We start from the raw sequence: 25,779 nt of genomic DNA, 5'->3' as shown, positions 1-25,779 counted from the left end.
TTCATGCAGAGATTGTAAGAATGGAAGGGAATCTCACCCCTTTAAATAGCAAAGCAGATACACTCCATTACATTACATGCTATCAAGATAAACAGTCACTGCTCCTCAGGTAGGAAGACTGGATAGCACATTTTGTCACACATAGTTCATCATAACTTTTGGGAAAACCACCCATGTTAGCTAATTGGCTTTATCCTAAGGAGAAACAAACTTTTTTGTATCTTTATGATGGGAGGTAGTTTTATAAATTGGAACAGACAACCACTGAAGTTAGGCTTTTACTCTCTCACAGGAACTGGGAGACTGGGGAGCTAGCTCCCTTGATGCTTGCATTTTGAAAAGATAGCTCCCTGGTTCTTGAGAAGGGCATTCCTAGGTCACAAAGCTGACAAAAGGACTGCTGGTAAAAGGCATATTTCATCTTCCAGGGAATAGATATGTGGCAAAAGATGAAAAAGTACTTATGATTACAGGCTTGATTGATTGATTGATTGATTGTCAGAGTCTCACTGTGTCCCAGGCTGGAATGCAGTGGCACAATTTCAGCTTACTGGAACCTCCACCTCCCTGGTTCAAGGAATTCTCATGCTTCAGCCTCTCAAGTAGCTGGAATTACAGGTGCCTGCCACCACACCCAGCTAATTTTTGTGTTTTTATTAGACCTGGGGTTTCACCATGTTGGCCAGGCTGGTCTCAAACTCCTGACTTCAAGTGATCCACCTGCCTTGGACTCCCAAAGTGCTGGGATTACAGGCATGAGCCACTGCACCTTGCCTACAGTTACAAACTTTCTAAGGTAAATGCTCTAAGAAAAAAGGAAAGGAGGGAGATCTTTTCCCTTATTTTCAAAAGGGAAAATTAACCTTCTTACTTTTAATTTTTATTTTCTCTTTATACTATACCTATGCATATACATATTACATACGTATTTTAGAAGTAGACTTAACCAAACTCAGAGTGTATAGTTGATATTTCATATAAATATAAAATAACTAATTAATTTTTAGGTTAATTTTGTAACTTTTATGTTTTATAACTATATAACATAATAGTTATAAAACATAAAAGTTATATATAACATAATATAATATAACAAATTATATAACACATAGTTAACTTTAATGTTATATATTTATATATTTTATGGCACAATTTCCAACTCAAATGAACTTACAAATAAAAATAATATTTTCTTAAATAGATGAACAAGACATTTACCTAAATTTCAGAGATGGTTATATTTTTAAAAATTGAATTATTTTTTAAAAGGTAAACCTTTTCCTTCACAATGGCATTTAGGTGCCATCAAAATAAAACAGGTTACTGAACTCTGATGCTTTTGTTCTGAATTGCTAATTTTTATTTACTAAACCACTTATACTTAATTTTTTGCCTTACCTAGTCAATAAGAAATCATTTTTAAAAGTAAAACAGTGATTAAAACATTGTATTTGCATTCAAAAGTAGTTATTAGGTCAAAACTCATATGCTAGTATTAAAAAGAAAATATAGTATGGAACATAGGATATAATTTTTAAATTAAAAACATTTTATTGCCCATATATTAAAACGAACCTAGAGCAGAACTACCTCAAGTGACCATTGATCTTCACAAGGGACAAAATAAGGAAGTAGCTGTATTTGCTGTATGCTACATTTAGAATCAAGTCTATTTTTCATCAAATTCAATTATGTTTTTATTATACTCCAGAGAATAAACATAATAGTAGAGGGTATATATATTCTTTAAAATAAAACACTGAATAATAACTGTGGTTCAGAAGAGTATAAATCATTTATGCACTCATTTATTGCCTTCTAACAGAATAGCTTTTAGAAAATTGTATGTCATGACGAATCAGTTATACCACACTTACACTGCAGTAGTTGAATTACCCTTGGCATTTTTGTATTCTAACAGTTCTATTTATCTCGCAGTAGTGTACATTGAATAAGTAATGAACATCTGTATGGTATAGGTTTCCTCCATACTTTTAAAAGAAAGAAAATTAGTAATTCATCTTAAAATATGGTATTTTTTTCTACACTTGAGTTTTTAAAGCAGCAGTGACCCTGACATCTATTTGTGAATTCTCTCTTCTTAATGGCATCAGGTTTTATGAGCCACAGGTTCTATTGCCTCCCCAAAGCAGTGATTCCACCAGAATAGAGCAGTATGCCCAAAGGTCACTGAACCTTCACCCACCCTTCAAGAGAGGCTGTCATTCTCAGACCACTTCACTTTTACTTTCTCATTTCCATTCAAGTCAGACCTAGGTGACTAGTAAATCTGACAGCAGAAATTAGTGATGATGAATCATTTATTCAAACCCATATCAAAGTAGGCTACAAGAGGTCAATAACCTGCCAAAGAGAAACACTATGAATGTTATACCACAATATCATTAGTTCCCTAACTGAAATCTGTGTATAGCAGTAATGAATTGAGTGGAACTTACTAGTTTAACAAGATATTGAGGTACAGAAGTTCTTCTGGGCTCACAATAGGTATATTTTTCAGTTATATAAAAATGTGTTGGCCAGGCATAGTGGCTCACTCCTGTAATCCCAGCACTTTGGGAGGCCGAGGCAAGCAGATCACAAGGTCAGGAATTTGAGACCAGCCTGGCCAATATGGTGAAACCCCTGTCTCAACTAACAATGGAAAAATTAGCCAGACATGGTGCATGCCTATAGTCCAAGCTACTCAGGAGCCTGAGGCAGGAGAATCACTTGAAACTGGGAGGTGGAGGTTGCAGTGAGCTGAGACAGCACCACTGCACTCCAGCCTGAGCGAGAGAGCGAGACTGTCTCAAAAAAAAAAAAAAAAAAAAAAAAGACACAGAATGATTCCCCCCTTAATGTTCAGTTGAATAAATATAATTGTATCTTAACAATTTATTTTACTATTTCATTTTCTTTTCTTCTTTTTTTTTTTTTAATATAAAGACGGGGTTTCACCATGTTGGTCAGGCTGGTCTTGAACTCCTGACCTCAGGTGATCTGCCCGCCTTGGCCTCCAAAGTACTTGGATTACAAGTGTGAGCCATCACGCCCAGCCTTACTTTTCCATTTTCTAATTATAGACTGTGTGTGTGCCTTAGGAGGTAAGTTTTGCTGCTGCCAATGCAGCTTGACTACATTTTTTTTTTTCTTTTTTTTGGTATAAAGAAAGATGTAATCTCAACACTTTGGGAGGCTGAGGCAGGAAGATCACCTAAGGCCAGGAATTTAAGACTAGACTAGGTAACATAGCAAGTTCCCATCTCTACTGTAAAAAAAAATTAGCCCAGTCATGGTTGGTGGCTCACTTGTGGTCCTAGCTACTCTGGAGGCCGAGGTGGAAGGACTGCCTGAGCCCAGGAATTTGAGGCTGCACACACTGTTGTACTCTAGCTGGGGCAACAGCCTCTCTGGAAAGGAAGGGAGGAAATGAAAGAGAAAGGGAAATGAGGAAATGAAAGAAAATGAAAAAGGAAAGTAAAGAGGGAGGGAGGAGTAGAGGAAGGGAAGAAGGAAGGAGCAAGAAGTGCTACCAGGTCAGGTGTGGTGGCTCATATCTGTAATCCCAGCACTTTGGGAGGCTGAGGTGTGCAGATAGCTTGAGCTCAGGAATCTGAGACCATCCTGGGCAACATGGTGAAACACTGTCTCTACAAAAAAACAAAAACAAAAATTAGTTGGTATGGTGGCACACCCCTGTGGTCCTAGCTACTTGGGGTGCTGAGGTGGGAGGATTGTTTGATCCTGGGAAGTGGAGGCTACAGTGAGCCGTGATTGCACCACTGCACACCAGCTGGGCAACAATGTGAAACAGTGTCTCAAAAAAGAGAATTGCTACCAGTAATAATACTATTTGACTTAATCTAGAAAATGCGGAGAGAGGGGAGGCATTTAACCATGCTTATTAATGAGCGGGTACATATTCCATAGATTATACTTATTTTTTATATAATACTTAAATTATTTGAGCTTCTGTATTAAAAATTTTCTTTCATGTTTTCCACATGATGACTTTATGTATATGTAAATATACACACACTTATACATACAGATATTAACATACTTTGTAGCCATTTCAAATTATACAAAAGGAAAAATAGTCATTTCAAAGGTTTTACTATCTATTATTATTTCTGGCAGTATTTTGGCACTTTATAATAAGAAGATGCAAATTAATATTTGCAATCCTTTTTGTAACTGCGTATGTTTGTATTTCAGTTTTGAGCTTCTTCATTATATACTACATCTCACAGAATCCCCCCCTCTTCTCCCCTCCTACTGAACAAGAGTAAGCCCCGTAGAAAGAAACCTGAAAAGGACTAATTCCTCCATCTACTGTTGAACACAGAGTAAAACCTTAACCCACCTTCCAATTCTAACTGAGCCTTTCCAGCCCTCTTGTTCTCTCCAGAATTAAGAATGCATCCTGGGCAGACAGCATGCTGCACTTCAGCAGCTCACTAGCCTAAACTTTTTCTGGCCCCATTCATATTTCCTACTTTTTAAACTTTTCCAATTCTCCCACTAAAACTATACTACAAGGCTAGAGTAACCAAAACAGCATGGTACTGGTACAAAAACAGATATGTAGACCAATGGCACAGAGCAGAGGCCTCAGAAATAACACCACACATCTACAACCACCTGATCTTTGACAAACCTGGCAAAAACAAGCAATGGGAAGAGGATTCCCTACTTAATAAATGGTGTTGGGAAAACTGTCTAGCCATAAGCAGAAAACTAAAACTGGATCCCTTCCTTACACTTTATACAAAAATTAACTCAAGATGGACTAAAAACTTAAATATAAGACATAAAACCATGAAAACCCTAGAAGAAAACCTAGGCAATACCATTTAGGACACAGGCACGAGAAAACTAAAACATGACTAAAACACCAAAGCAATGGCAACAACAGCCAAAATTGACAAATGGGACCTCATTAAACTAAAGAGTGTCTGGACAGCAAAAGAAACTATCATCAGAATGAACAGGCAACCTTCAAATGGGAGAAAATTTTTGCAATCTATCCATCTGACAAACTGCTAATATCCAGAATCTACAAAGAACTTAAACAAATTTTCAAGGAAAAACCCCATCAAAAAGTAGGCAAAGGATATGAACAGACACTTTTAAAAGAAGATGTTTATGCAGCCAACAAACATACTTAGAAAAGTTCATCATCACTGGTCATTAAAGAAATGCCAATCAAAACCACAATGAGATGCTGTCTCACATCAGTTGGAATGATGATCATTAAGTCAGGAAACAATGGAAGCTGGAGAGGATGTGGATAAATCTTTTTTTTTTTTTTGAGACAGAGTTTTGCTTTTGTTGCCCAGGCTGGAGTGTAATGATGCAATGTTGGCTCACTGCAATCTGCACCTCCCAGGTGCAAGCGGTTCTCCTGCCGCAGCCTCCCGAATAGCTGGGATTACAGGCGTATGCCACCACACCTGGCTAATTTTTTGTATTTTTAGTAGTGATGGGGTTTCTCCATGTTGGTTAGGCTGGTCTTGAACTCCCAACCTCAGCTGATCTGCCCACCATGGCCTCCCAAAATGCTGAGTTTCCAGTCAAGAGCCACTGCACCTGACCAGGAACACTTTTACATTGTTGGTGGGAGTGTAAATTAGTTCAACCATTGTGGAAGACAGTGTGGCGATTCATCAAGGATCTTGAACCAGAAATACCATTTGACCCAGCAATCCCATTACTGGTATGTACCCAAAGGATTATAAATCACTCTACTATAAAGACACATGCACACATATGTTCATTGCAGCACTGAGGAAGCAATTAATTGCCTACCAACCAAAAAAAGTCCAGGTCCAGACATATTAACAGCTGAATTCTACCAGACGTACAAAGAGGAGCTGGTACCATTCCTTCTAAAACTATTCCAAACAATACAAAAAGAGGGAATCCTCCCTAATTCATTTTATGAGACCAGTGTCATACTGAAACCAAAACCCTGCAGAGACACAATTAAAAAAGAACACTTCAGGCCAATATCCATGATGAACGTCGATGCAAAAATCTTCAACAAAATATTGGCAAACCGAATGCAGCAGCACATCAAACAGCTTATCCACCATGATCAAGTAAGCTTCATCCTGGTGATGCAGGGGTGGTTGAACATATGCAAATCTATAAACATAATCCATCATATAAATAGAACCAAAGACAAAAACCACATGATTATCTTAATAGACACAGAGAAAGCCTTCAACAAAATTCAACAGCACTTTATGCTAACAACCTTCAATAAACTGGATATCAATGGAACATATCTCAAAATAATAAAAGCTATTTGCTACAAACCCACAGCCAATATCATACTGAATGGGCAAAAACTGGAAGCATTCCCTTTGAAATCTGGCACTAGAAAAGGATGCCCTCTCTCACCACTCCTATTCAATATAGTATTGAAAGTTCTAGCCAGAGCAATCAGGCAAGAAAAAGAAATAAAGGGTATTCAGTTAGGAAAAGAGGAAGTCAAACTGTCTCGATTTGCAGACCACATGATTGTATATTTAGAAGACTCCATCGTCTCAGCCCAAAATCTCCTTAAGCTGATAAGCAACTTCAGCAAAGTCTCAGGATACAAAATCAATGTGCAGAAATCACAAGCATTCCTATAAACCAATACCAGACAAACAGCCAAATCATGAGTGAACTGCCATTCACAATTGCTACAAAGAGAATAAAATACCTAGGCATACAACTAACAAAGGATATAAAGGACCTCTTCAAGGAAAACTACAGACCACTGCTCAAGGAAATAAGAGAGGACACAAACAGAGGGAAAAATATTTCATGCTCATGGTTAGGAAGAATCAATATTGTGAAAATGGCCATACTGCCCAAAGTAATTTATGGATTCAACACTATCCCTATCAAGCTGCCATTGACCTTCTTCACAGAACTGGAAAAAAACATCTTAAACTTCATATGGAACCAAAAGACAGCCTGCAGAGCCAAGACTAATCCTAAGCAAAAGAACAAAGCTGGAGACATCACGCTACGTGGCTTCAAACTATACTATGAGGCTACAGTAATCAAAACAGTATGGTACTGGTACCAAAACAGACATATAGACCAAAGGAACAGAACAGAGGCCTCAGAGGCAACACCACACATCTACAGCCATCTGATCTTTGACAAACCTGACAAAAACAAGCAATGGGGAAAGGATTCCCTGTTTAATAAATGGTGTTGGGAAAACTGGCTAGCCTTGTGCAGAAGGTAGAAACTGGACCCCTTCCTGACACCTTACACTAAAATTAACTCCAGATGGATTAAAGATTTAAACATAAGACCTAAGACCATAAAAACCCAGAAGAAAACCTAGGCAGTACCATTCAGGACATAGGCATAGGCAAGGACTTCATGACTAGAACACCAAAAGCACTGGCAACAAAAGCCAAAATTGACAAATGGGACCTAATTAAACTTAAGAGTTTCTTCACAGCAAAAGAATCAATCATCAGAGTGAACTGGCAACAAACAGACTGGGAAAAAATTTTTTGTAATCTACCTATCTGACAAAGGGCTAATATCTAGAATCTACAAAGAAGTAAAAAAGATTTACAAGAAAAAAAATAAACAAACCCATTCAAAAGTGGGCGAAGGATATGAACAGACACTTTTCAAAAGAAGACATACATGAGGCCAACAAACATATGAAAAAATGCCCATCAGCACTGGTCATTAGAGAAATGGAAATCAAAACCACATTGAGATACCATCTCATGCCAGTTAGAATGGCGATCATTAAAAAATCTGGAGACAACAGATGCTGGAGACGATGTGGAGAAAGAGAACACTTACACTGTTGGTGGCAGTGTAAATTTGAAAAAACATTCAGAAGCCATAAATTTTAAAAAAACTAACAAAGTTGAAGAAAAAAAATTAGGAATATTTTAACATTCCATTAAAGCACATATATGTGTTTCTACAGTCTTTTTATTTAAAAAGTTCTTGTAATTCTCTCAATGGAACATACTTTTTTCCTTTTAACTATTTTGTGACCAGATAATAGTTTTTAAATCTTGTAAGAGCTTTTATAATAAGCTGAAGTTCCAAGATTTTATGTTATAATTATCTTTTTCTGTTTTTTAATTTCTCATTCTGTCTCCAACTGTACCAGTTCAATATTAATCAGCTCTTGGACTGCTATTGTTATTTAATGCAATCTGTCCAATAGTGTGGTATCTCAGTCTTTTTGGAAGTAAGATGGTGCATATATACATACACACATACATCCATACATGCATGAATGTAGTAGTGACCATAAAAATTAATTCGTATTCTTATTCTCCAAATAAATATAGTTTTGAAGTGAAACAACAATGAGGTTAGATGACAAGTACCGAATTCTGAGGGGTGAGATGTTAGGGAATTTTAAGTACAGTGATTCTACTAATATTCTTAAATCAACATCCTTGCATATAATCTCCTCTTCTACAAGGAAAAGCCTTTTTACACCCCCCACAGGCACTTTTGGTGGCTCCGTTCTGTGTACTCCCGTAGCACATTGTACAAACTAATTATCACGACTTACTGTACTGTAGTTGTTTATTTACAAGTCTATCTCTTTCACTAGACACAATTCCTTTACAAACCAGACGATTTCTTATTCACATTGGGTTCCCTAGTATATATCACAATGCCTACCACATATTTAACATTCAGTTAGTATTTATCAAATATGATACCTTCAATCAATTAGCAATTTTTATAGTCAGGGAATCTAGGAGTAAATGTTGAATGAGAGAATTGCCATAGATATCTTTTTAAAAGCATACTCCTTATTGCCTTTTTAAAATGCTTTATAAATTGATTTATACACAGATTCTCAGTAATGCATCCACTTTCACACATCATTAACTTGGATAATTCAGAGTCATTATAATTAAAGCACATTGGGGTTCAAATTTATTAAGAAATGTTGAGACATATGAAAAGGCATTGAGTACTATGATAAATACTCCAGTGCCCACCATCTAGTTTAAGAAATAAAGCATTACTAGTATAGCTAAAGCTTTCTGTGTACTTCTCCCCAGTTTGATACCACTTCCATCCCCACTCTACCAGACGGTGCTGCTGATGATCCCAGTGCATTTCCTTACATTTTTACCACCTATGTTTATAATCCTGACTAATGCATAGTATTTGAAAGGTAACAGTTGAAAATGTTACCTTTTATTTATTTTTTTTGAAAATGTTACCTTTTAAATGGTGAAAATTAGATTGTAATTTATTCTGACCTTGAATAAGAAGATGAATTGTCGATTACATACCAAACTGACATTTATTATAAATTTTGAAAATATTTATTTTGTATAACAATTGGACAAGAAGTATCTAGACTTTAGAGGATTAAGTTTTTAGAATAAGATGTATAGGCAGTGGTGAGTGGCAGACAACAAGATAGCCAACTAAAAACAAAATCAGGTATAGATAATTGGTTCTGATGTTTTATAATTTGTGACAAAATGATTTTAAAATAAAGTTTATCTGTCTTAGTTTGTATCAATGAGGGAGGTCCCGTGAAATGCAACCACTCAATCCCTTTGTCAGTGTTTGAACAAATTACTAAAATATCTAGCCCTCTAAAGGCTTTACCCTATTTATAAATTGTAGTTGCTGGCCTCTGCCCAGATTCAGATGTTAGAAATTACCCTATAATCAGAGTCCTCATTGAAACAGATTTAGGTAGACTAACTTCTGAGCCTTTCCAATTCACATGGCTGTAATCTATTAGGTTTCATTGAATGAGACACATGAGGATGCTATAATAAAAACCTTTGATAAAGGATCCCTAGCGTCAAGGTGTATGCTTAAGGCATTGTGTTTCTCTGTCCATAGAAGTGCTTACATAAGTTAAGAAAATACATGCCAATCTCTTCTCAAAGGTAAAACTGGTATTCCTGAATACGGCTATCCCATCAGGAAATTGAGCGGCCTGTGGCCCGAGGAGGTATTGTTTTTCATTTAAGTTCTTTGTTTTCATGAAAAGGCTCTTTGATTCTCAGAATGTATTTGTTTCAAGGTAATTTAGTTTGAATTCACTCATGCACAGAAGCCTCCTGAAAAGTATTACTTAAACTTTTACAGTGTATGTTTTATAGGCAACCCACACCTGATGAATTTCAAAGAGTCTTTCATATGACATCTACTTTAATAAGGAGCACTTGATTTCTAAAGTCTACCAGGTTCTATCATATGGAAACTTTAATTAATAGCAGTTACATTTTCAAACCATTAACTTTACCTCTTAGTAGCAAATCTTTCTTAATATGATTAAGAGATAAATGCATAGCTGTCAATTTTTGGTGAGGTGTTTCAGCTTCAAAGGAATTTAGCTGTTTGAAAGCTTTCCTGAAGTTTAGATATGCTGCCATCAGGTGGTAGTAATATGTCATATCCATGTGGCTCTGCAGATGGCACTCTGCTAAAGGTCACCAGTTTACCCCACAAAGATTTATAATCATGAATGCACAGAATTGTATCTGGAAATTAAAATAACATAGTATATCTGTTATTTTATCAACACTAAGGATATTTTGAATGGAAGCTTTAAAACAGATACCTATTGCAAGATTCAACTGGACATTTTTTTTCTCTGTTCTTGGTTTACTTTTTTTGGTAAATGAACCATTTTATCTTATGCCTTATACATACTTAGAAACTATGGAAGAGCAAAATTTAAAACTTACCTAATTATATCACCAAAATATAATTGCTATTAACCCTTTGCTTCATTTCCTTCTAGTCGTTTTTAAATGCAATTTTTAGTAATTTTTGTTTCTGTTTTTCGTAGTGGAATTGGATGGCAGGAAAAGGTACTTGGCTCTAATAACATTGTATATACAGCTTGTATATTTTACAACTTTTAAAATTATAAGCTCTTTATAACTACTTGATGACTTCTTATTCCATTGATTGAAGTTTTTCATCATTTATATAGTCATTTATCTCTTAGTAGATAATGTAAATTTCTAATATTTACAGTGTTCAGTATTTTATCTCTTCCTTTCATCTATTGCCTATCAAGAGGGCTATTATCAAATTGCATCTATGCTTGATTTTTGTTTCAACACAAAAGAATTTCTAGTTCATCTCTGAGTAGCTATTTTATATTTCCTCGATCGCATTTTTTACTGCCAGAAAATTTGAACTCTCAGTTTTCAACTATGAATGTATAGTCTCTTTGTAATTATTTTCATATCATATGAATGAAATTTGTAAATTGTGCAAAACCAGGTATCACATATGAAGATTTCAGGGCCTGTCATATTATGAGATGAAGCCATTATCTATATCCTGCCAAAATAACATTTTCTTCTCTTTTTTATAGCATAGAACATTGCATTAAAGAGATACAGTCCAAAATTAACAAACAATGTCCAGGTGTGCAACTGCAAACACCAGCTGACTGCTTTGAATGGCTAACTCACTATAATTGCAGTACATCCAAGTCATCTTTCATTTCACATGGAGATTTGACAAAATTCCTCAAAACACTGGTAAAATGAATCTTTGTTTTATCATAGATTGAGATGAGTAAACAGGGAATACAACTCATTCAATTTCTATATGTAAATATTTATTTGAGTGACCATATTAGGCTGCCATACCTACAGGGTTTGTGTTTTCGTTTTATGTTTCTATATTCCCAATAGAATCCACCAAGCTGTTTGTTTTAATATTTAGCTATGAATTTTATCAATAAAATAAAATTTTATATAAACGGATATTAAATATTATGATTCCTGTGTGATTTTTGGTAAGATATATATCAATACCACAAAATGTATTGATGTGTATCACAGTTGTCTCCCAGAGAAGTTCATATTCTTCATATTTTATATCCCTTCACAACCATTCATTTTTTCAGTGCTCATTACTAAGCATAGTAAGATCCCCATTGATCGTGTCTATTAAGTGGCCTTTACTATTATTCCCTGCATTCCTAACCTCAAGTCTTACCCAGTTCATTTCAATCAAGGTAGCAATTTATGCAAGACCACCAAATGATGGAGAATTATTATATTGGTCATCCTTGATACTGACCACCCTCTATGCCAGAGAAGTTTTTGTAACCTTCAACAAGAAGAGTTATTTTATCACACTTGTATCTCCAAGACTGGCTAGCTTGCAAAAACAGATTCCCAGAGAAACAGCACAATTGTTAGAACGCAGTATTTCTGTAGCTATGGTTTTAATTTAATTTAGGGGGAATAAAGGCACTGTTTTTGTCTAAACATCAAACATTGACTAAGGCAGATGTGGAAAATATCTGGGGGTTGTAGATGGCTTAGGATGACAGAATCAGATGAAAATAGCTTTTGCCTGTTATTATTTCAGATGTCTCTTTAATGTTTACAAAGTAATAAAAGGAAGAGAAAGGAAGACTATGTGCCCTGAAGCCTTATTCTTTTAAGGAAACTTCTCACTCATTATCTCTTGAGGGTGGAGTCTTGAAGAATAAATATGGATATAGTTATTCCTTTAATTTCTATTAAGAGCCATGTGTATTGAATTTCATTAATACTGATGTAATAATGCTTTCTCATTTAATTAAAAGCAAAAGCTTTTAATTATCTTTTAATCTGTCACACATAAGTCATTCTCTATTCACTGCAGGGCAAAGGCCACTTTCGTTTTGCTCAAATTCATTAGACTGATAGGCTTGTCCCAGTCCTAGGGTTTTTTTTACATAATTGATCATGTTATTTTAAGGAAGAAACCACATTATTAAAACAGATCCAGATTTAAATGACCTTATTATCAAGTTTCTACATGCTAAAAAATGTCAGTCATGATGGCATTTTTCATACATCTGTTTTTTTTCATAGAAAGTTTCCTGTTAATTTTCTAGCAATTTAAAAAAGAAACAGAGGTCCTCATTATGGCAGATGTACCAAAGTTATTTTCAAAATTTAAGCAATCATACTAAACATATATTTTAAACCTCTGTAATCTATTCTTTGTTTGATCAAATATTTACCATTATTGCCTGACTTAAAAACTAAGGCAGAGTCACTAATATGACTCATTTGCTTTATAGAATTTACAGTAATGCTAATGTGTCCTATCTAAGGACATTTCTTTTCCAAAAGCATCAAAATAACTCAATAGCAGGAGAGGAGAGAAAAAGAAGCTATACAGAGGTCATGTGTACTTTGTGGCTCTCTGGAGTGTAGCAGAAAGAACATGGATGAAGAGAAAGAAGCCAGGGATCCATTCTTGAATCTGTACCTTACTGTATGTGACTTTTGAAAAGTCACTGAAGCATGCCTCATTTTTGAATCCTTATATATAAATTGGGTTTTTAAATACATATACCAAAGAGTTATTGTTATGAAGAAACAGGGAAATGTTTGTATAAATACTTAAAAAGCATTTACTGATATAATTATTGGGTATAATTATTTATTACAGTTAGAACATTAGACCCTGCAATGCTTACAATGAATGAGAGAAAATTCCTGAAATTTGCCTAGGAATTGTTTGTAATTCTGAATCACACATAATACCTTTGGTATTTTGTCAATACGAAATTGCAAAGCCAACCTGATTATATGCCGCTTGTACCTTGCTTTCATTTCTCTTGTAATCAGCTTGTTTCTACCTAGAGAATATAAACTAATTTCAGTATTAGCTGAAATAGACATAATTAGGAGAGTCAGCTTGGAAGGAGAATGTGTGTGTCTAATTCAAAGTTCAAGAAAAAAGTAATGTTTTTGTCCCTGTTGATAATGATACCTACTATTGTTTTCTGCCAGCACAGAAAGTATAAAGGAATAATTTCATATCATCTTTTGGGGAACAATTCTGAGAGTATCTTTTTCTCATTTTGGGTTATTTCTTTGGAGACATTTGAAATATTCTGATTTATTTTCAAAGTAAAATCTTTCTTAACACTGTTCTCAAAAAGGAATTTAAATGAAAGTTAAAATCTTTCAATGTATTAAAATTTACTTCTCAGAATGGTGCCTCTTAGTAACCCCCAGGCACATACTGTATTTAAAGATCTATATTCTAGAATGATTTTAAAACATTGTATTATATGTTCATTTGGGGTTTTATAATAATTATACTCATTCAAGCATGAAAATTGTCTACCAGGAATTAGGGGCATGATCCTGAATTTATTTTGTCTTAGGAATACATTTCAATCAATATTTTGCTATAGATTTGTATTTAGAATTTTTAAGCCATAGTTTTTATACAGCTCAGGGTATATTGGGTGGAAAACAATGAGGACTAAAAACTATATGTCTGGAAATCTAACTGAAAAGATAATCAACTAGGTTTGAAATAAACAATTCAAAGTTTAATAGACCATAAAAGCTAGCATTCTAAAATGTCTGAACTGATTAAATTTCAAATGCAAAAAAATAAAATCTTGAGGAATTTCAGAGTACTGATTCCAAACTGAAATTATTATGAAATTGTATATGACTCTAGAAATCATTTTTTTCTGTTACACTTAATCACATTTCTAATGTTCTAATTTCATTAGGAAAATTTGTTGAAGAATGAACAAAATCAAGAAGAAATGATATTGGATTTACTTTGGGACCTCTCCTGCCACAGCAGCGTTTCATTCCCATCCACTCTAAGTGGAACATCTTTCCATTTCCTCTCTAGGACATCTCTTCATTCTGTTGAAGATAATTCTTCTATGGATGTCAAGTCTATATGGGATGATATAAGACTGCATCTTCGACGCTTCTTAGTGAGCAAATTACAAAGCCATAATGAAATAAACAATTCACAGCAAAAAATTTTATTGAAAAAGCAGTGCTTACAACAATTCTTGTTTCTTTATCCAGAATCCGAAGTTATAATCAAATACCAAAACATACAGAAAAAACTGTTGGCTAATCTTCTGCAGAACTGCGTTCCCTCTTACAACAGAGATTCAAATTTAGATATAATAGTTCATGGATATCAAAGTACAATGCTTAAGTTATACTCAATAATAAAAGAGGATTTTAACACACTATGTGAAATTTTAGCTCCGTCCTCAACAGTGAACTTCATTAAAGAAACTTACCTGGATACTGTTACAGAAGAAATGGCAAAATTTCTTGAAAATTTTTGTGAGCTGCAGTACAGAGAAAATGTTGTCCGTGTGGTTAAAACAAGCAAGAGCTCCAGCAAGCATAGAAGAGCAGTGCATGCTTTGGGTTAGTGACATTTAAAATTTTTGTTTGGTTTAAGTCTTTTAATATGTTTAATTTTCTAAGATTTTTTCTATTTGGTTAAATTTCACTGCAAACTTGAAAATAAATGTAATGCAATTTTACAGTGTACATTTCTCTCATGCATTTTTTTCTATTAAGTATAGTCATAGAAGTATTTTCTTTCCTATTAAATTGTTAAAGATATTGGCATTGTAAGCCAAAATATTTCAAATGTGAGTTTAATTTCTCTTGATTGCATATGATGAACAGTATTTGTGAAATTGTGTAAATATATATATATGTATATATGTATATATAACTGAGTATATATACTTATACACATATAAGCTTTATCTGCTTATTATAGATACACATATAAAAGCACATATACTCAGTTATACATATGTACGTTTAGTTATATACATAACAGAAAAGTATGAGTTTTAATCCATTGTATTTTCCAAAGCCAAGGCATTATTAAGTAAAAAGAATTATTAAAAATGTGTTGATATTTGCCGTAACTAAAATTGGAAATTTTAAAGTTGTAATATTTTAGTCAGTCAATTCTAATAATGAACAACTATGAAATACTATAATTATAAAATTCTGTATTGTAATTAATTAGAAAGGTATAGCATTTTAACTATAGCTATTTTTTAAAACTACTATTTTTTCTATAAGGATGTATACAAATAAAAGGTGATTTGAAAATTTTTATTTTATTCAAAAGGTAAAAGAAAAAAGGCAAGAAATTGTTGTGATATAATAAACTTTTTTTGTGGTTGTAATTTTCTACCAGTGAAGAAAAATCAAAGTAAAAATAGGATTATTTCTAAAATTATCATTAGCTATGCTTTTATATAAAACTCTGATGTATATTTCTGAGTAATTTCATAAACTATATGGCTTAAGAATTTGAAAATTATTATTTGGTGAATTATTGTGGATCTTTGAATTTATGATCATCTTTTAAAAATTCCTACAGCTAACGATACTTTTGCATATCTTCATTAATAAAATTCCAGATGACCAAATTAATGTGATATATGAATTTTCAAATTGTTTAATATTTAGCCTTAAAATTTTAATTTTTCTCCAGAAGCTATATCACATTGCAGAAGAGAGAGGCATCTGCCCAATTTGGTTATGACAAAATACAAAATCAATTAATTTAGGAACATTATCATTTTGCTCAAAGCAAATAGACTTTTATTTTAATTGTTAATACATAAATTTTTAAATGCATTTCATTAGTGCCCTTGTTTTCTAAAATTTTTATATTCTCTGAAAAAAAAATCCTGAAAAGACTTGTAAAGTCTTTTCAATACGAAAGTTTTATATATGCTAAATATAGTTTATAACAGAAGAAAAGATCCATATGGTTGAAAATGTGTGTAAGTTGCTATGGAGTCTTTAGGGCTGATATTGAAGTGTTTTCTCATTCATGAGAGAAAACTATGTGTGTCCTCTTTAACACCAGGAATTTGAAACATTTTCCACAAGCATAGAATCTTTCCCAAGCTCCTTTATCTGAACTTTGGTATACAGCAATTGTTTAAATATATATATATGTAATTGGACTTTAAGTTCTGGGGTACATGTGCAGAACATGCAGGATTGTTGTATTGGTACGTACATGGCAATGTGGTTTGCTGCCTCCATCCCCCGTCACCTATAACTGGCATTTCTCCCTATGTTATCCCTCCTTAACCTCCCTACCCCCCGCTGTCCCTCCCCTATTCCTCCACAACAGACCCCAGTGTGTGTGTGTGTCCATGTGTTCTCATTGTTCAACACCCGCCTATGAGTGAGAACATACAGTATTTGATTTTCTGTTCTTGTGTCGGTTTGCTAAGAATGATGGTTTCCCGATTCATCCATGTCCCTACAAAGGACACAAACTCATCATTTTGTATGGCTGCATAGTATTCCATGGTGTACATGTGCCACATTTTCCCTGTCGATTCTAACATTGATGGGCATTTGGGTTGGTTCCAGGTCTTTGCTATTGTAAACAGTGCTACTATGAATATACATGTGCATGTGTCCTTATAATAGAATGATTTATAATCCTTTGGATATTTACCCAGAAATGGGATTGCTGGGTCAAATGGAATTTCTGTTTCTAGGTCTTTTAGGAATTGCCACACTGTCTTCCACAATGGTTGAACTCATTTACACTCCCACCAACAGTGTAAAAGTGTTCCCATTTCTCCACATCCTCTCCCTCATCTGTTTTCTCCAGATTTTTTAATGATCGCCATTCTAACTGGTGTGAGAATGTGTCTCAATGTGGTTTTGATTTGCATTTCTCTAATGACCAGTGACGATGAACATTTATTCGTATGTTTTTTGGCCTCATAAATGTCTTCTTTTGAAAAGTGTCTGTTCATATCCTTTGCCTACTTTTGAATGGGTCTGTTTGTTTTTTTCTTGAAAATCTGTTTTAGTTCTTTGTAGATTCTGGATATTAGCCCTTTGTCAGATGGGTAGATCACAAAATTTTTTCCCATTCTGTTGGTTGCCAGTTCACTCTAATGATTGTTTCTTTTGCTGCGCAGAAGCTCTGGAGTTTGATTAGATCCCGTTTGTCTATTTTGGCTTTTGTTGCCAGTGCTTTTGGTGTTTTAGTCATGAAGTCCTTACCTATGCCTATGTCCTGAATGGTATTGCCTAGGTTTTCTTCTAGAGTTCTTATGGTGTTAGGTTTTATGTCTAAGTCTTTAATCCATCTGGAGTTAAGTTTAGTGTAAGGTGTCAGGAAGAGGTCCAGTTTCTGCTTTTTGCACAAGGGTAGCCAGTTTTCCCAACACCATTTATTAAACAGGGAATCCTTTCCCCATTGCTTGTTTTTGTCAGGTTTGTCAAAGATCAGATGGCTGTAGATGTGTGGTGTTGCCTTTGAGGCCTCTGTTCTGTTCCTTTGGTCTATATGTCTGTTTTGGTACCAATACCATGCTATTTTTATTACTGTGGCCTCATAGTATAGTTTGAAGTCAGATAGCATGATGCCTCCAGCTCTGTTCTTTTTGCTTAGGATTAGTCTTGGCTATGCAGGCTGTTTTTTGGTTCCATATGAAGTTTAAGATGGTTTTTTTCCAGTTCTGTGAAGAAGGTCAATGGCAGCTTGATAGGGATAGTGTTGAATCCATAAATTACTTTGGGCAGTATGGCCATTTTCACAATATCGATTCTTCCCAACCATGGGCATGGAATGTTTTTCCCTCTGTTTGTGTCCTCTCTTATTTCCTTGAGCAGTGGTCTGTAGTTTTCCTTAAAGAGGTCCTTTACATCCTTTGTTAGTTGTATTCCTAAGTATTTTATTCTCTTTGTAGCAATTGTGAATGGGAGTTTGCTCATGATTTGGCTGTTTGTTATTGGTGTATAGGAATGCTTGTGATTTCTGCACATTCATTTTGTATCTTGAGACTTTGCTGAAGTTGCTTATCAGTTTGAGAAGATTTTGGGCTGAGACTATGGGGTCTTCTAGATATACAGTCATGTCATCTGCAAATAGAGACAGTTTGACTTCCTCCTTTCCTGATTGAATATGCTTTGTTTCTTTTTCTTGCCTGATTGCTCTGGCTAGAACTTCTAATACTATGTTGAATAGGAGTGGTGAGAGAGGGCATCCTTGTCTAGTGCCTGATTTCAAAGGGAATTCTTCCAGCTTTTGCCCATTCAGTATGATATTGGCTGTAGGTTTGTCATACATAGCTTTTTCATTATATGGTATGTTTATTGACTCTCAATAGCTAGTTTATTGAGAGTTTTTAGCATGATGAGCTGTTGAATTTTGTCGAAAGCGTTCTCTGTGTCTATTAAGATAATCATGTGATTTTTGTCTTTGGTTCTGTGTATGTGATTAATTATGTTTATAGACTTGCGTATGTTGAACCAGCCTTGCATCCCCAGGATGAAGCCTACTTGATCATGATGGATAAGCTTTTTGATGTGCTGTTGCAATCAGTTTGCCAGTATTTTATTGAAGATTTTTTCATCTGTGTTCATCATGGATATTGGCCTGAAGTTTTCTTTTCTTGCTGAGTCTCTGCCAGGTTTTGGTATCAGGATGATGTTGGTCTCATAAAATGATTTGGGAAGGATTCCCTCTTTTTGTATTGTTTGGAATAGTTTTAGAAGGAATGGTACCAGCTCCTCTTTGTATGTCTGTTAGAATTCAGCTGTGAACCCATCTGGACCTGGGCTTTTTTTGGGTGGTAGGCTCTTCATTGCTGCCTCAACTTCAGAACTCATTATTGGTCTATTCAGGGTTTCGACTTCTTCCTGGTTTAGGCTTGGGAGGATGCAAGTGTCCAGGAATTTATCCATTGCTTCCAGGTTTACTAGTTTATGTGCATAGAGTTGTTTGTAATAATCTCTGATGATGGTTTGTATTTCTGTGGAATCTGTGGTGATATCCCCTTTCTCGTTTTTTATTGCATCTATTTGATTATTCTCTCTTTGCTTTTTTATTAATCTGGCTAGTGGTCTATTTTGTTGATCTTTTCGAAAAACCAGCTCCTGGATTTATTGATTTTTTGAAGGGTTTTTTGTGTTTCTGTCTCCTTCAGTTCTGCTCTGATCTTAGTTATTTCTTGTGTTCTACTAGGTTTTGAGTTTTTTTAATCTCGCTCCTCTAGCTCTTTCAATTTTGACGATAGAGTGTCAATGTTAGACCTTTCCTTGCTTCTCATATGGGCATTTATTGCTGTATCTTTTCCTCTGGACACTGCTTTAAATGTGTCTCAGAGATTCTGGTATGTCCTGTCTTCGTTCTTGATGTTTTTGAAGAACATCTTTATTTCTGCCTCCATTTCATTGTTTATCCAGTCAACACTCAAGGGCCAGTTTTTCAGTTTCCATGAAGCTGTGCAGTTCTCAGTTAGTTTCTGAATTCTGAGTTCTAACTTGATTCCACTGTGGTCTGAGAGACTGGTTTTGTTATGATTTCTGTTATTTTGCATTTGCTGAGGAGTGATTTACTTCCGATTTTGTGGTCAATTTTAGAGTAGGTGTAATGTGATGCTGAGAAGAATGTATATTCTTTGGATTTGGGGTGGACAGTTCTGTATATGTCTATTAGGTTTGCTTGGTCCACATCTGAGTTCAAGTCCTGGATATTCTTTTTGATTTTCTGTCTGGTTGATCTGTCTAATATTGACAGTGGAGTGTTAAAGTCTCCCACTATTATTGTGTGGGAGTCTAAGTCTCTTTGTACGTCATTAAGACCTTGCTTTATGTATCTGGATGCTTCTGTATTGTGTGTGTATATTTTTAGGCTCGTTAGCTCTTCTTGTTGCATTGATCCTTTACCATTATGTAATGCCTGTTTTTGTCTCTTTTGATCTCTGTTGTTGTAAAGTCTATTTTATCAGAGACTAGCATTGCAACTCCTGGGTTTTTTTGCTCTCCATTTGCTTTGTAAATCTTCCTCCATTCCTTTATTTTGAGCCTATGTGTGTCCTTGCATGTGAGATGGGTTTCCTGGATACAGCATACTGATGGATTTTGACTTTTTATCCAGTTTGCTAGTCTGTGTCTTTTGATTGGTGCATTTAGCCCATTTACATTTAAGGTTAATATTCTTATATGTGAATTTGATCCTGCCATTTTGATGCTAGCTGGTTGTTCTGCCCATTAATTTATGCAGTTTCTTCATTATGGCAATGCTTTTTACCATTTGGTACTTTTTTGGAGTGGCTGGTACTGGTTATTCCTTTCTATGTTTAGTGCTTCTTTCAGGACCTCTTGTCAGGCAAGCCTGGTGGTGATGAAATCTCTCAGCAATTGCTTATTCATAAAGGGTTTTATTTCTCCTTTGCTTATGAAGCTTAGTTTGGCTGGATATGAAATTCTGGGTTCAAAGTTCTTTTCTTTAAGGATGTTGAATATTGGCCCCTACTCTCTTCTGGCATGTAGGGTTTCTGCTGAGAGATCTGCCATTGAGTCTGACGGGCTTTACTTTGTGTAAACCCAACCTTTCTTTCTGGCTACCCTTAGCATTTTTTCCTTCATTTCAACCCTGGTGAATCTGATGATTATGTGGCTTGGGGTTGCTTTTCCTGAGGAATATCTTTGTGTATTTCTTTGTATTTCCTGGACTTGAATATTGGCCTGTCTTGTTAGGTTGGGGAAGTTCTGCTGGATAATATACTGAAGAGTGTTTCCCAGCTTGGATTCATTCTCTCCGTCACATTCAAGTGTACCCATCAAATGTGGATTAGGTCTTTTCACATAATCCCATAATTCTTGGAGGCTTTGTTCATTTCTTTTCACTCTTTTTTCTCTAATCTTGCCTTTTCATTTTATTTCATTGAGTTGATCTTCAATCTCTGCTATTCTTTCTTCTGCTTGGTCAATTTGGCCATGGAAACTTGTGTATGCTTCACAAAGTTCTTTTGTTGTGTTTTTCAGCTCCATCAGTTCATTTATATTCTTCTCTATGCTGTTTATTCTTGTTAGCATTTCATCAAACCTTTTTTCATGGTTCTTAGTTTCTTTGCATTGGGTTAGAACATGTTCTGTTAACTCAGAGAAGTTTCTTATTACCCACTTTCTGAAGCCTGTTTCTGTCAATTCATCAGACTCAGTCTCCATCCAGCCTCGTTCTCTTGCTGGTGAGGAGTTGTGATCCTTTGGAGGAAGAGAGGTATTCTGGTTTTTGCTGTTCCTCTTTGGCCATCTTGGATCAAGAGTCCAGTATAAAACAATTGTTAAATGAGTACTTTCCATCTGCAAAGCACTGTGCTAATGACAACACATTCCTATTATCCCAATTTCATGAACACAGAAAGAAACTTAGAAAGATCAACTTGCCCTGATCATGTCGTATGAAGTCAGCATTTTTTTTTTTTTTTTTTTTTTTGAGACAGAGTCTTGCTCTGTCCCCAGGCTTGAGTGCAGTGGCAGGATCTTGTCTCACTGCAACCTCCTCTTCCTGGATTCAAGCCATTCCCCTGCCTCAGCCTCCCGACTAGCTGGGACTACAGGTGCACACCACCATGCCCAGCTAATTTTTTGTATTTTAATAGAGATGGGCTTTCACCATGTTGGCCAGGATGGTCTCAATCTCCTGATCTCATGATCCGCCCATCTTGGCCTCCAAAGTGCTGGAATTACAGGCATGAGCCACCACACCCAGCCACTGAAGTCAGGATTTATACTTGAAATTCATATGCAGATCTATTTCTAGGACCCATGTTCTAAAGCACCATGCTATTGGTCCTTGTCTTACTAGTGTAGAATTAAGTGCTCTGTCACCTGTAAAAGAAATTTCAAATAGCATTGTTCAAGTGGGCTGCCTGTAAATAAATTCAATTCAGCTTTATTGACGACCATATAGCATTTAACAGCTATCATGTTCTGTGCTAGACACAGTAAGGGGAAGAAAACTAAATGAGTCAGTACTGCTACTGCTGTATGAGAACTACTAAACTAACTCAACAGATCAACCATGTTGTTCACTAATATTTAACCCAATGATCATGTTTTGTTTATTAAGGAAATACATCTTTGAGGTGAGCAACAATGGCTTGAATGGGTTGTACTATGTTATCTTTAATCTGTGTCTGTAATTTTATGCTCATGAAATCTTTGACATTTTACCTGAAATTATAGAAAGGACAATCCTTAAGTAACAACAACTAACATTTATTGGCTCAGACATAGATATGCTTTATCTCATTTAATTCTTCAAACCTACCAAACAAGGAAGATACCATGATTTATTATCTCCATTATACAGTGAGGAAACTAAGAGATAGAGATGTTAAGTAATTTGCCCTAGGTTATAGAGTGAAGCCAGGATTCAGACTTGTTATCTGTCTGACTCAGAGCCCTTCCTGTGTTGCCATACTCTAATGACTAAAAAACAGGGTAGAAATAGCACATTTCATTTAAAAACATTTCTCTGAATCCTCTGTACACTTCTTCAGCTTTAGTGTATTCATTGTTTTCTTCTCCAAACTATTTAAATAATCCTAATTTAAATGTATTTTTGATTATAATTTCTATTTAGTAATTTTAAGCAGGCTTTGTATGTATACTATAGTCTTAATGAACTGATGTCTTACCTCTCCATGTTTATACCTTAATGAGCTAAGGCAGTTTGGATCTACTCAATCTTTAGTTGCTTCTCATTTTGTACTCAGGTCGATGATTGGTTGTTTCTCCCTGAATGGCTTGCAAATTATCCATCCATCCATCCATCTATCATCTATCTATCTATCCAATGTAATTACTTAGTACTATGTAATAAGACTTTACAAGGCTTTACATATGTGGTTGTGTTTAATCTTCTGAACAGCCTTTTATATTATTTATACTTTATATGTGAGAAAACTGAGATTCAGGGAGGTAAATATTTCCCAAGTCCACACAGATAATAAGCCAAAGAAAGTAGATTCCTCTGTTTGCAATTATTTGGTATATTATCTTGATATACCACTAAACGCTGTGTCAGAAGCTGTGCAAAACATTGTGATAGTCAGCATTAACAATAATTTACCACGTTCACTTTTTTTTTTTAAATAGAGTTTTGCTCTTGTTGCCCAGGCTAAGGTACAATGGCACGATCTCCGCTCAGGGCAACCTCCGCCTCCCAGGTTCAAGCAATTTTCCTGCCTCAGCCTCCCAAATAGCTGGGATTACAGGCATGTACCACCATGCCTGGCTAATTTTGTATTTTTAGTAGAGATGGGGTTTCACCATGTTGGTCAGGCTGGTCTCAAACTCCTGACCTCAGATGATCCACCCACCTCAACCTCCCAAAGTGCTGGGATTACAGACGTGAGCCACCGTGCCCAGCCACATTTTCTTTTTAATTGTTAGATTATTCTTATCTTCTACACTCATTCAGTGTTTTGCTTGTCTTTTTTATTGATAATGATTCATTACTCATTTGCTAGTGTTATTATCTCAATTCTTTTTATTGATAATGATTCATAACTCATTTGTTAGTGTTATTAACTCAGACACTCACTAGGGGTAGTTTTTATGATGCTTTTCCATGCTATGCTGTGCTGTGCTATGCTGTTCTGTGCTGTGCTGTGCTGTGCTATGTTATTCTACCAGTTGGCTTTTTAGTGGTTGTATTCATCTGGGCACCCCAGAGTACATTCTGTCTGCCACTAATTCAGGTTTTCCAGTAAATATATTTAAAATACGGTGACAATCTCTCTAGCCATTTTCCTGTAATAAAGTACCAGACAGACACTTAATTTTATTTACATATAAGCTTGTCATTAGACTTAATCCACATCTAGGTATTGTATGCTAACTTTTTTCCTCCTTTATATTCAGTTTTGAATGTTTTGTTTCTTTGGGAGCATGTGCTGCTTAATATTACAATACATTTAGAAGTATAATGCTTTTAGGTTTTGTTATTTGAAAAAAAGATGAAATAATGTTAACGTAAATATTACAGAATCTTTTTTATTTGATGGCCTTTTATAGAAGAAAACAATATTATTCTTACAGATACTCTTACCAAGTTTCAAGAGTGATTTAAGGAGCAAGACTTTCTTAATAACCAGTTCTGTTCATCTGTTTTCTTATTAGGAAAATTATTGATTATTTCATAAAGGTTTATGCTACCTTATTTTTTTCATTTAGCTTATAAGGCTTTAAAGTCAAAATAAACAGCTTTCCAAAAGCTAGAAATTTGTAATTAGCATTTTGATTATAACCTAATTTAAAATTACCTGGAAAGTCAGATCCATATATACAATTGTACACATATCCACATTTCAGGAGGACCAGTGTCATTCTTATATTGTAACATTTTAATATATTTATATTTGGACTAGTTAAATGATCAAATTAATTTTACTTTTAAAATTGTATTTCCTTTGGATTTAAGTACATTACTCAATGTTTGAAAAAGAAAGGATTATTTATTTACTATTAACTGTAGTAAATTTCAGTTAAATGAATACTGTATTTTAATATGAAAAGATAGAATTAGGAAATTTAAATTGTAGGATAAACTCCATGGCCCCCATATATCCTATTTTTAATTTTTCTTGAGGTTGTTGTTGGCTTGAAAAAGGAAGACTTAGAGAATATGATAAACACCTTTGAATATTTGAAAGATTTCTAAAAATCTGAAGTGGATGAAAGGTTGATCTGAGTGACCTCTAAGGCACTTTTTTTTCATAGTCTCTTGTTCTTTTGTTTAAGGAAGATTGAGGGTGAGGCAAATGAATCCCTCAAGGAATGAAAGGATCCTTTAAGATAAAGGCTCTCAAACCAAAGAGAAGATAGACTTCTTGACTAGGGAGATACAAGATCTTAGAAAGTAGGCCAATCAAAAGTCACTCTATTCTGTCTTCTACTCAAGTAGTTCTGACCATTGAATGATGATATCATGAAAGATGAAAAAGTATACTGAAGCCAACTCTGAAAAATTGGGTATTATCCCTGTTTTATAGATATAGAATCTGTGGCTTGGACAAGTTAAGTAGCTCTCCCAAAGTCCTGCTGACTACGATTACTTACTCTCTCTGCTAAATGAAATCATTTGTTAAGATCAAGAATCCTTTTATAATTTGAAGAGGAATTCTCTTTTTTT

At 34.9% G+C, this 25,779-nt stretch overlaps 1 protein-coding gene across 10 annotated transcripts in view; it reads left to right on the top strand.

Moving 5' to 3' along the window:
* Positions 1 to 25,779, top strand: part of KIAA0825 (KIAA0825 ortholog) — a 443,396-nt gene that overhangs the window by 55,308 nt on the left and 362,309 nt on the right. For 9 of the 10 annotated variants that reach the window (XM_037733314.1, XM_037733312.1, XM_037733313.1 and 6 more), the window contains 2 exons: positions 11,369 to 11,537; positions 14,540 to 15,209. In XM_037733314.1, the coding sequence (XP_037589242.1) occupies positions 11,369 to 11,537; positions 14,540 to 15,209 (839 nt within the window). The remainder of the gene's footprint in view (positions 1 to 11,368; positions 11,538 to 14,539; positions 15,210 to 25,779) is intronic. The other variant, XM_037733315.1, reaches the window with a different exon arrangement.

This window comes from Cebus imitator, unplaced genomic scaffold, assembly GCF_001604975.1.
Source record: "Cebus imitator isolate Cc_AM_T3 unplaced genomic scaffold, Cebus_imitator-1.0 Scaffold515, whole genome shotgun sequence".
In the NCBI taxonomy this organism is placed as follows: Eukaryota; Metazoa; Chordata; class Mammalia; order Primates; family Cebidae; genus Cebus; species Cebus imitator.
The sequence above is the reverse complement of the archived record's forward strand: the minus strand, read 5'-3'. Positions and strand labels throughout refer to the sequence as shown.